At 43.7% G+C, this 12,199-nt stretch overlaps 1 protein-coding gene across 3 annotated transcripts in view; it reads left to right on the top strand.

Annotated features, from left to right (window-relative positions):
- The window catches only part of N4BP2 (NEDD4 binding protein 2), a 310,347-nt gene that overhangs the window by 31,495 nt on the left and 266,653 nt on the right, over positions 1-12,199 (top strand). For 2 of the 3 annotated variants that reach the window (XM_069856131.1, XM_069856130.1), the window contains exon 17: positions 185-4,416. In XM_069856131.1, the coding sequence (XP_069712232.1) occupies positions 185-230 (46 nt within the window). In that variant the 3' untranslated portion in view covers positions 231-4,416. Of the gene's footprint in view, positions 1-184; positions 4,417-12,199 lie in introns of those variants that run through there. The other variant, XR_011337380.1, reaches the window with a different exon arrangement.

Below are 12,199 nucleotides of genomic sequence, written 5' to 3'. Positions count from 1 at the left end.
CTCCAGACCGTGTAAAATCCTCCTTCACCATCACATCCAGAGGACACGATGCTGACTTCCTGACCCTCGCATGCACTCATACTTGACTGAGAACCTTATCACATTCCATGTTTGGTGAGGGTTGAAAGGAGATGGTATTGCACGTAGCTTTTATGTTGAACCTTCATCTTTTCTCATTTCACAGGTTCACAGAAATAAAACCAGGCTGCCTGAAAGTCATGCTGAATTGAAGGGCTGTTGAGAAAAGAAGAGAAATATAGAAACTGAGGTGTCACAGTACAGATAAATTTTTTGAACAACTACAACAGTATTTTGTAACGTGTTTTAAAGGATGATATTTTATTAGAAATGTTCTCAATTTACAGCAAGTGGTTTTGTCGATATGCTTCCAAGAATATTTTGCATGGAATGGATCCTTTTTTGAACCTGCAAAAAGACACAAGATTTGAAGTCTCAGAAATGCAGATGAAGAATTCTGCTGAGCAGTATATAATGTTTTAAAGGGGAGTTAAAGTACAATTTTATATATAACTGTCTTCTCAGAATACCCAGTCTATCTCTTTTGACTCTTTCACATTCTATTTCCTGTGGGTTCTGTACTTTTAAAACATAGTACCTTGTACAAAGTTACTTTTGTGATTCAGAACTTTGTGCTAAACCCTTCAGAAGAGCACAGGGGGGTGGGAACTCGGCAACTAATGATATTTCAAATCCAGTTACAGCTCAGTGCTAAATATTTCAGAGTTTCTTCAAAAATCTGATGTAGTCTTTTTAGTGGTTATTTTTTGATGAGTTAACCAGTTCTATTGACCTTTTTCCATTTTTAAACTTCACCCAATATTGATGCACCTTGCATATAAAGGACTGTGCATTAAGACCAGCTGGGTGTTTGGTAATTTTGCAGACTTAACTGGGGCTTTAATTAAAGGGAAGAACACAATGATGTAGTTCAGTCTCTACTTAAACATAGCTAATAGTGTAATTTTGCAGGAAATGCCCTTACTTCTTTCATCGTCTACTAGATTAAAATTGTTCTTCCTCTATGGCTTTTTAAATGGAACAAATTGAATACTGTTTCACTTTGCTGGTGTCTAATAGTGACGTGTCTTCATTCTGTGTGTATTAAATTTGGTGATTTCTTTGTAGAAAATATAATTGTTTGTGAGACATTTAAAATGTATTTTTAACATCAAAGGGAATGCCAATACTATTGTAGTAATCGCCTAACCGGAAAGTCCAGGAGTATAAAAGTTATTCTGTTGCTGTTGGTGTTGCATCAGGACCCAGAAATACCTGTGTAAAATACCCAAAACAACAACCCCCCCTAACTGAATATGGACATCTGTATTTTGGCAAATGTTTCCAGTAAGCAATCAGGACAGGTTTTTAATATAATTATTTTCTAGAATGCATTACTACTTTTATTTACATCTTTGCCTCTTGAAAGGCATACGAATTTTTGTTGTAAGGCTTTGAACTACATGCATATAGAATTTGTGTATGAATCCATATGTGTGTGCAAGTTCTGCTATTTGTGTGCATGGGTAGCAATAAGCAAGGAACTTCTGTAAGAAGGCTGTGCACAGAAATAGATGTAACTTGAAAATGTTTCTGTATAAGCTGCTGACAAACTGAGACATGATATTTCCTGAATATCCATATTTACTGTATTATATATGCAGTATGGTAGACTTAAAAATGAGTTTGTCATGCTTCAACAGATACAATAATCTTTTCATGATGATTTCCAGTGGAAGAATAGCCTGAATAATATTTAACCAAAGGGAGTCTACTCGAATAATAGACCATCATAGGAGTGTTATATTTTTTGTGGGTACTTAGTTATCTGAATTGTGTCCCTTCTCTTTTCTTTTTTTTTCTCTCTGAGCTGCTCTGGTAACGAGTGAGTGAAATAGAGCATCAAACAGCACTAGCAGAGTTGTTTCTGTCCTGTGTGGTGAAGCCCATGCTCCATCCTCTCTGATAGTGCCTAATATGGACTTTGATGTCATTTTGGCATTTGGACTTGAGAAAGCAATTCGGACTATCAGCTCTCCGTGGTTGCAGATGAATTGCCTCAGTGGAGCTAGGATCTTTCTTTTGAACCAAGGAACTTCCTTCTGCTCCTGAACAGGTTTTTCATAGTGCTGTTACTTATAACAAATGGAGGGGCAGCTCTATAGAACGTAGTCCCCGTTGGTTGGCCCAGGTGGCTGAGTTGCCCAGCAAAGATCCCAGTGTTGAGCTGCTGGGTGCCCAGGCCCCACAGTGATGTGCTTGTAAACAGAGAACTGGCAACACTTCAGATTGTCTTGGGTGGGAGCCCGATTCACTCAGCGTACTCACACCATTCCTGACATGGACAAAGGCAGCTTAGATTTCAGTTCAGAAGACAAGCAGAAAAAGTTGCTGTCTTGCCCATCTGTTCACCATAATCTAGTCGTTGACAGGTTTACCCTGGAAATGAGAAACAGAGCTTTTTGCCTTCTTCTGGCCTAGCAAAGGGGCAACAATTCTGCTTGAATCTCTTCCCCAGAAAATGCTCTAACCAGCGTGCTCAGGAGTGTTCTTCAAGTCACCACTTCCTGAGCCTCTTTCAGAAATTGCCACTGAAAGCTAAAAATGCAAGATCAATGGGACAAACAAGATTAAAGAATAAAAAGCAATTAAACAGCCTTTGGAAGATGGCTAGGACTCTTCATAAAATAAGTTGTTCCCACAGAGATTCAGTGTCTTTCTATATTATTTTTTAATGTCTTAGGCCTATTTGGATAAATGCATAAAAATTGTTCAGGGTAAAACTTCAGTTCTCCCCGTTACTAGGAGAGTTTGTTTTCTCCAGTCTGTCAAAGTCAGCAGAGGAATACATAGCTTAAGAGCAATTTGGAGTAATTTCCTCTCTCTCTCTCTCTCCATTGTTCTTTTGGGAACAGGATGAGGGTGATCATTTGCATAGTCTGAGTTGTTGATTACAGGCTGAATTTTGATGGAAGATGATGGTTTAAAATTGTGACATGGGCAAAACCTGTCTTGCCTTTATTGACGTTAGAGCCTTCAGTATCTCTGGGTGAGGCATTGCAGTTCCATCGTGGAGAAAATATGATGAGCGCAGCGTTTTTCTTCCATAATGAACTTGGTCATGTGCTTAGAAGCTGTGCTGAGCTGGGTGCAGACTGGAGCTGAATATCAGTGCCCAGAGAGAAAGACAGACTTTTATTAGAGAGGATAACCATGCCTTCAGCGACTTGCCAAACTGACCAGGAAAAAACCAAAACCCCACTGGACTGCTTGTATTTCTTTAACTGTTTTTATAATGTAGAGTGGAATTAATTATATCAAGTATAATTGTTTCAAAAAAAGTATTTCAAAGTAGGTTACATTTCAGAACTTCCAGCTTTTCTGTTGTCTTATGCAGTTACATCAATGAGAATCCCAAGGTATGGTGTAAAGTCTGTATCATCTTAAACTTTTAATTAAAGTAGCACCTAGAGGATTACCACCAGCACTCTGAAATAACATGCAGCTGTTAAAATACCTATTTTGTGTACCACTTTTTATTCTATTCTTCCGCAGCATGTGGTTATGATGACTGGTAGCCTTTAATACGTGACTTTTGGTTTCTTTTTTACAAAACATTTTAACATCTCAAGTTGTAATTTAGGGAAATAATATTCTAATTTTACAAAATGTAATGCTTCTGCTAGCATTGAGTAATTTTACAGTAAAGGGGAAAAAAAGGCCCAGAGATGCAATGAAGAAAGTGATTCACCAAAGTAATGCGAATGTTTAAAAATATATTTGAGTTGATTGTGAAAGTAGTAGGGCAAAAACGAGTTTTTAAAAAGTATTTCAAGATACCTTCGTAATATTTTAAATTACTTTGGCTTTTGCTTTTAACAGTATGTGGTACAATTTTATTTAAACTTAATGTTTCTATAGGCCTTTTGAAGGACATTTGTTTGTGGTTGTTGGAAACCATTGTGACTTGGGAATCCCCATTTAAATAATGTCCAGGCACTGTAGTCATAGACTAGAACATCACTAAAACTAGGACACCCGGAACATCACTGTTGCGAATATGTACAAAGATCTTTACATGTGCAGCAGAATATTGTTCCAGAAGGTTTTGCTTGAGAAGGTGAAATGTAGCCTAATTTATTTTATCTAGCCACAAAATACGGTGGGTAGACAAGGAATAATTTCATTGTCGATAATGGCAAAGGAGGATCATCATACATGTAGTATGAGGAATTATACATGCACTTTGTTTCCGATGCTTATGTCTTCAAATGCAATTCATATTTCCAAGAATAACATTGTCCTCTCTGCAGAGCTGAGGACAGAGTATGCATGTTGTAACACAGGGGAGTTCATTGATTCACCACAATTCCCAAGTATTATGTCCTCTTAAAGAAACCGACACAAAACCCCACCAAACCCCAACTGTTCGTGCTGTTTCAGCTAAATAACTGTACAGGAGAAATGAATGCATGTGAATATGCATGTGGAAAGGCCTAGTATCGCAGCTACCAGTTGTAAAAGCTGTTAGGACCAGTACGTTGGAAGATACTGATGTCTATTTTTAAATTAAAATAAAATTTGATTTTTTTTTATTTGTATAAAGTTATTTTGCTGTTAACTATAAATTTCATTTTTTACTGAAATACAGTTTTATAATTTGCATTTAGAATTTCTAATGTGAAAAGGAATTTGCAAAATCTAGTTTAATAAAGAATTTTTGCCACAAGTACAGCCTTCTGTCTTTCCTTGGAAGACTACGTTTCAGCTTGTATCAAATTTTGTTAAATAGTAGTCTTGAAGTTCTGCATGAAAGCCACTTTCCTTGACTTCAGGATACCATCTGCAGGGAGATGAAGCAACCATCTGCAGGCGTAAGAAAGGAACAGATTTGTAGCCTGATTTTAAGTGTTGCGAGTGGGAGCTGAATGCTCACATTACTGAAAAATGAGGGTCGTGGTTTCAGATTTCTCTTGGCCTGAACCTATGTGCAGAGATGCTGTTCAGGCCTTGCTTATTTTGCGGGAGAGTGAGTGAGGGCAGTGGTGCACGTCAAGGGGAGGAGTGTGTATGACCTGTGTAAAGGTGAGAGTTTGGGGGAGAGAAGTGTTCTGGATGGACCTCCTTTAGCAAGAGTCCTTAGGTCAGAGGCAGTGACAGGTCAGGTCCTGAGGAAGCACCATTGCTGTATTGTGGCTGCAGAGCTAGGAAGCCTGGCTTTTCCCAGGCCTGCTCTGTGCAGATCAATAAGTGCAGGTGCTCCTGTGTTATGTTCCTGGAAGAGTGGAAAGACATCTGAGAGCAAAGTGCTGACTAGACTATAGCCTATTTTACTAGTTCAGGTTGAGGATGATGAGTTTCGATCCGAGTTGACCCCTGCAGAGTCATTCCTATCACTTTGTTGCCTTGCAGCTTGGACTGAATGCAGAAACAAACCAGGTTTGTGCATTTGCACAGCTTATTAGCTAGGCTCTAACTAATAAGCTGTTCAAGAGAGCAGGGAAAACAGGTTTTGGGAAAGCTTAGCAGCTGCTGGCTTAGATCTGACGTGGCTTATTCTGAGCCACAATTACTAGACCAGAGAATTGGTGAATGTCTGGTTGACTGTGTTCTTCTTACAGGACTCCCTGCTGTTGGCAGTGTGGCTCAAGGTCCAGCTTGGGGATTAGTCTCTTAAATGATCATGTTTTATAGTGGAGGTATTGCTACTAGACGTGCCTGCTCTCTGGAGGCAGGACAGCAGTTTAATGTGGAGACCTAGCTTGACTCCTACCCTTGCTAAAGCAATCCATCCCAATTCACCAGCTTCTGTTTCAGTTCACACCCTTGCTTCCTCCGTGTGCTGGGCTAGCTCGGAGCTCCTGTGTGCTCGGAGCTCCTGTATCTGTGAGTTTGCTCCTCCACGGCGCTCTGGGGATTTCCCGGGGTCATTCTCTCTATTTAAATATGAGAAGTGGCATATTTTAGTTTGCCCTTAATTATGGAAATTATTTGAACTTTAAGGCTGAAAACTGAAGTGTGGTAAAATAAAAATATTGCTTGAGGCAAACAAATTTTCAGCCCAGATCATTAAAATACAGTTGAATGTTGTGTCTGATGGTGCGATGTATCCGGCAGCTCGACAATAGGTGGTGCCCTTGCCAATGGCAGAGACTGATGCTGGCAGGGCTTTTACTGTGCCCTTACCAGAGCTGCTGTTTTTCTCTATGACCTGCACCAAAGGATGTTATTACACATCACGTGCTGTTAATTTCTTCCTCAGAGGGAGAATACTGTATTCAGAGTATTGTTTTGGTGACTTTTTTTTCTTTTTTATAGATGGGTGGAGTAGAGCTTGTTTTCAAATTGTATTTGGTGCTTTGTGCTAAAGATGGGCAAGACAAGTTCATTTTTACACTCAGATTTAAAGCTGAGAACGTTGAGGTTTCTCCTTTAGCTACCCTGTGTTGGTTTTTGTAGGTCAATTGTCTGAATGCTTGGACAAATCAGTCTGTTCAGAGACTGACACAAAGACATTGTTCTGTTTGGTGAAGTCCTCTGCCATTGTGGGTGTTGCTGGTGGCAGAGAGTCTTCTTGTAAACCCTCGTGGGAAGGACCCTCTTGATGTTGCTTAATTTTCTGTGTGGCAGGGCCTGATTGAGCTAGAAATGGCACCATTAATTCTGTGGGATAGGTTAGGAGATAAATTTCTTTTTCCTATAGCTTGAGTAGCTTTTACATGGCATGGAGCTGGGACATGCTATCTTTTGAAGATTAGCTCAGAGAGCCTTTCCTACAAACAGGGTATTTGTCCTGAATCCCAGTTAGGAGCTTCAGAGGTTCTTTACCACCCCTTGGGCCGATCTGCTCTGTGTCCCTGAGGGCTGGAAAGCCCTTGGGACACTGAATCGGGTGTGCAGGCTTTCTCTCCCATATGAAGACAGGCTGAGAGTTGGGCTTGTTCTGTCTGGAGAAGAGAAGGCTCCGAGGAGATCTTACAGCGACCTTCTGGCACCTGAAGGGGCTGCAAGAAAGCTGGGGAGGGATTATTCATAAACAGTCTTGTGGTGACAGGATGAGTGGGAACAGGTATAAACTGGAGAGGGGAAGATTTAGGCTTGATATAAGAAGGATTTCTTCACCATGAGGGTGGTGAGGCACTGGCACAGGTTGCCCAGGGAAGCTGTGGCTGCCCCATCCCTGGAGGTGTTCAAGGCCAGTCTCAATGGGGCCTTGGGCAGCCTGGTCTGGTGGGAGGTGTCCTTGCCCGTGGCAGGGGGGTTGGAGCTGGATGATATTTTAGGTCTCTTCCAACCCAGACTATTCTATGATTCTATGATCTCAATGAAAAATGTATTGGGGAGATGGTGAAGGAATCTACAGAGCACAGAGATAACCCTGTAAGCTGTAAGAATCTTGTGGGAAGAACTAGAGAGACCACGTTGAAGGAAACATGTTGCCAGGTGCAGGCCCAGGCCCAGAAGGGGCTGTGGGGAAGGCTGGCTACTGGATCCAGACCCAACACAAGAGACTGCTGTGACGAAGAAGAAAGGCCTGTTACAGCATGAGGGGCTTCACAGCGAAGGATGGATGGTGGCATGGAGCAGAGGCATATGCCAGTGAGTTGAGAAGATGGCAAACAACTGAAGGGACCTGCAAAAGCTGAAAGGGAAAGCTCATGTGTAGTGGGCAGGCAGTGCAGGACCATATAGTAAGGTACTATGCGCCAATGGGGCATTATTGCTGGAGCAGCCTATCTCTTCCAGCTCCAGCAAAGCAGCACTGGTGTGTCCAAACCAGGATCTCAAAGCAGACTGTCACTGGGTTGCACCATTTAGTGGTCTCGCTGAATTAAATGTAGTAGGTAGGGCTCAACATCCTGTGAGCAACTTGTTTTGTACCCTGTTCAGGATTGGGGTTTTCTTTTAGCTGTATTTGTGTAGCTTTCATGTTTTAAGAAAGCTACAGATCTGTGTCTTGACTGAGACAAAGACTGCGTTGCAGACTTTGGGAGTGAAGTGGACTTGCAGTTTTGGTAGCTTTTTGGTGAGTAAATGGGTCTTTTGGCATCCGTTCCATGAAGGACATCTAGGCAATCCCTGCCACTTCACGATTTGAGAAATCTCTGTCATGGTGCTGGGTCTAAAACTAGATTTGCATACTCCTTTTGATTAGGGAAAGTTTTTTTTCAGAAGGCTCAGTAGACATCTTACATGACTTGAGGAGTGCTAAAACAATAGTAAAAATATTAAAAGCTGCTGCATTTCCTCTGTGTGATTAGGATGTGATAGTGGTGACTTTCTTGGGTAGTATGGCATTTCCGTGTGGCAGCACCGTTATGAGGATTACTCTTTTTTTCAAGCTTGGTAAGCAACAGTATATGGGTCATTATTATTTTTGTTAGCTTGAGAAACAGGATCCTCCTCCTTCTTACAATTCCATGGCTGGTTGTATGCACTGGACATAAGAGCAAGCAATAGAAATCCTCTGCCTACACAATGTGGTCTGTAAATGGAGGAATGGCAGTCTTGTCAAGTTGGGCTGTGGGAGCACTGCATAACAGAATTTGCCCTCTGTCTGCTACGCATAAGGCATTGTCTCGGATTCCCACCTCTAAGTGAAGGTAAAAGTAGTCTTCCTCACCTGTGTGTCCTTCTCGTCTTTCCAGATTATTCCCCTTTACTGTCTTGCAGTGCCGTATAAACAAGCCATGGGTGACTGAGAGCTTCAGCTTTTCAGCAGTTATCGAGACAGCAATGTAACGTGGCTATTGGGACGTAGTACAAAGAGAACAGAGCGTCCCTGCAGGGACCACGCACCCTGGCTAGCAGTGGGGCTTTCCCCAGAGAGTGCTTTGGGAACAATTCAGGGCACCCATGTCAAGCTCCTATTCTGAGCCTTCTTCTGCTGAAACACCTCTGCATTCATGGACTAGAAAGCAGAAGCTGGCCGGTGAAGCGGGGAGCCAGAGACTGCACAGTATGACTGTGCCGTTCTCTTCCTTCAAAACAGGAGGAAGCGGTGAAAGGCACATTCAAAATAAAAGCAGCTGCTGCCTTCGTCTTGCTGATTTTCCCTATAGATTCCGACTTTTCTGGGGTGAGAGGCCTGGGTTTTGCCGGCCTTTCTTTTCCTAACGAGACTAAGATTGCAGAAATAGTGAGATGGGGCAGTGCTGTGGGGAGAGAAGGTGTGAAGGGGAGAAAGGTGATGGCAGGAGCAGTCCCTGGGGAGCAGGGGGACTGGAGCCTGCACCCTGCCGGGCTTGGCCAGGTCCCAGGGGAGCACAGCCTGCACCCCGCTCATCCAACCTGGCCTTGAACACCTCCAGGGATGGGGCATCCACAGCTTCCCTGGGCAACCTGTGCCAGTGTCTCATCACCCTTATCGTAAAGAATTTCTTCCTAATGTCTAGTCTAATTCTTCCCCCCTCCAATTTAAAGCCATGCCCCCTCACCCTACTCTGGAAGCCTCAAGCTGGCTGCAGTTTCACAGAAAAAAACACTGGAGCGTCCACTATAGTTTTAGAGAAGCCACTGGGACTATTTTTGCATTAAATCCAGATGAGGAAAGGAAGTGTGGATGTCCATAGGGAGAGGGAAAATTGCACAAGTCAGACAGTTTACAGAAACAGATGTGAACTTGCACGCTAGGCTTGTGGAAGCGTCTGCGGGCTGGAGAGGGCTGCCCCTCAGACCCCGGGGATGCAGCAGGGCTTGCCCAGCCTTCCAGCCCCTGCCTGGGCTCTTCTCTGCCTGCCCCGCAGCCTTGGCCATCACCTCCCTGCTGCAGGCAGCCTGCCTGGTCGGCTGCTTCTCTGCTCTCCCTGCCAGCTCCAGGGTGTTCAGCCACTCCGTGTTCCCTAGGGCTGCAAATATCTCCTAACGGCCCCAGCAAAAAAACACAACAGCAGGCAAACATGGAAGAAATTTTGTTCCCTGAATAGAGAGGATGGGTGTTTTGGGAGTTAGTACCTGATTTGGGGGAAAAAGAGAATTTATTCTCAGTGGTGTGACTGCTTTTACGCTAGACTGTCTGAGAACAAGAGACGTGGGGGAATTAAGTAACCCTCAGAGCAGTTCCTAAACATGCCTCCCTTTCAAGAAAGGGGAAGGAGGTTTTCATGTTGCCCAGGAGGAAAGCACTTTCCATACATCGTCCTGACTGCCCACTCTGCACTGGTGTCGCGGGAGGAAATGTGGTAGGAAGTTAGCACACCGGTTTCTGCTTATCAGGTACCAAGAAAAAAAAAAAAAAGGGTGTCAGTTTGTTTTGTCACACAGCGTACATTGCTGGCAATCCAATCTCAAGAGGACTATCCCAGAGAAAGAGCTAATCAGTAACTCGTACAAAGCAGGAAAGGATGTAAGAGTAGTAAGAAGTAGTTCTGTGGTTAAGACGGCAGAAATCTGCAGTTTCAGAGAATGGAGGAATTTCTGTCTGCTTTGGCTGCACAAGTGTATGGGTTTAATGTACGGAACAGAGCTATATCAGCCTTGAAAATGTAGATGCCCACACCCAAATGTAGGCACCAAACCCAAATTTGATCATCATTTGCACAGCTCGGGGCTCTCCACTTTGGGCCCGAGAGGTCTCTGCTGCTCAAGCTGCCCAGGTCTGAATCTCTCAGTGCTTTGTGCTCATTTCAGCACTGTTTGCACCCAGAAACTGCGTGGCCTGGGGCCAAATCTGCAGGAGCGGAGGAAGCTGGAGGGCTGCTCCGTGGCCACCTGAGGAACAGGACAAGCCTGTCACTGCAGGCAGCTCCATTTCCACATTACACGGGGGACAGATCTGCTTTTTGCAGGGCAGGTGGGGGCACTCCTTGGCCAACTGTCCCTGCAAGGTGTGCTGGCGGCATTTGGGCTGTGACTGCCAGGAGTGGTTTCTAGTTGGCGTGGAGCCCATGCCCACAGCAGTGGGGACCTGCGGCTGTGACCCTGGCTCCTCGCTAGCAGCACACCACAACTCCCTCTGTGCTACAGCTGTGTTGGCTCCTTTGGCATGAGTTGAGGGTTGAGCTTTGTAACTTGCTCTCTAAGTCAGGAGAGAGGCAGGAGGGTCCCAGAGGGAGACTGTGGCATTTTAGGCATGCTCGAGCATTTAGGCTTCTCCATCAGGCATGCTCCAGCCTCAGTATGCCAGGATGCTTATCTCACCCTCAGACGACCTGTAGTCTTCCCACAGGATGTGTCAGCAATGCCTCACATTAGGTTTTGGACTCTGTTTTATCACTACATGCTTCAGTTAGTGCTACTGCAATACAAAAACTAAGGATCGTTAGTTTGCTGAGGAACCCGTGCCTAAAATCATCAAGGCAAAGTAGTTAATAATGTGAGATTTTTACCAAAATCCACATAGGAACTGTTTTTGAAACTGCATTTTCATTTCCCCTTTCAGATTTAGTTCTCTGAGTAATGCTGCAGAAGTTGCTGTGCCTAGCCTACTTCAGAGACTTCAGCAATGCTCTCTGCCATGCTGCGAGGAAGCTTCCTTTTCTCTGACCTATCTATTCCTTGGAAGGGAATGTTTTCACCCCCAGGTTGAAATGAGCCTAGGCAACCTACCTGATTTCCCCTGTACTGGCCAGGAACCCGAGGGAAAGCAATAGCCACATCCCTGTTTTCCCAACACACAGCCGGCATCTTGACTGAATACATTTTTCCTCTCTCCTTTTGAAAATGTTAACAAAAAAAAAAATTAGGGTCTTTTTTTAACTAAATAAGCACACTTCTTGTGTTTAGTTTATATCTCTGGTGCAGTGCCTAGACATAAGCAACAATTAACTTTATTTTGTATAATATAATCATCATCTAGGACAGGAGGAATGCTCGTAGGGCTAAATACAGTGGGTATCAAGAGTGCCATGGTTTACTTCTTGAGACTTGCACGTACCATACTGTTTCAGACAGATGAAAATAAGAGCTGAGTGAATCTGAGAACAAAAAGGAAATCAGGCAGAGGGGACAGGAATAGCTTCCTTCCTGGATCCCAAACCCCTTCCTGACATCAGCAGCCTGCTGGTTTCTCTGAGTGATAGGCGAGAGGATGAGAGGAAATGGCCTCACGTTGCACCAGGGGAGGTTCAGATTAGACATCAGAAAAAATTTCTTCACCTAAAGGTCTATCAGGCCCTGGAACAGACTGCCCAGAGAGGTGGTTGAGTTGCCATCCCTGAAGGCGTTTAAAAGATGAGTAGAT

Source organism: Phaenicophaeus curvirostris, chromosome 4 (genome assembly GCF_032191515.1).
Source record: "Phaenicophaeus curvirostris isolate KB17595 chromosome 4, BPBGC_Pcur_1.0, whole genome shotgun sequence".
NCBI classification, from domain to species: Eukaryota; Metazoa; Chordata; class Aves; order Cuculiformes; family Cuculidae; genus Phaenicophaeus; species Phaenicophaeus curvirostris.
Note: the sequence above shows the minus strand (reverse complement) of the source record. Positions and strands in the feature narration are given on the sequence as shown.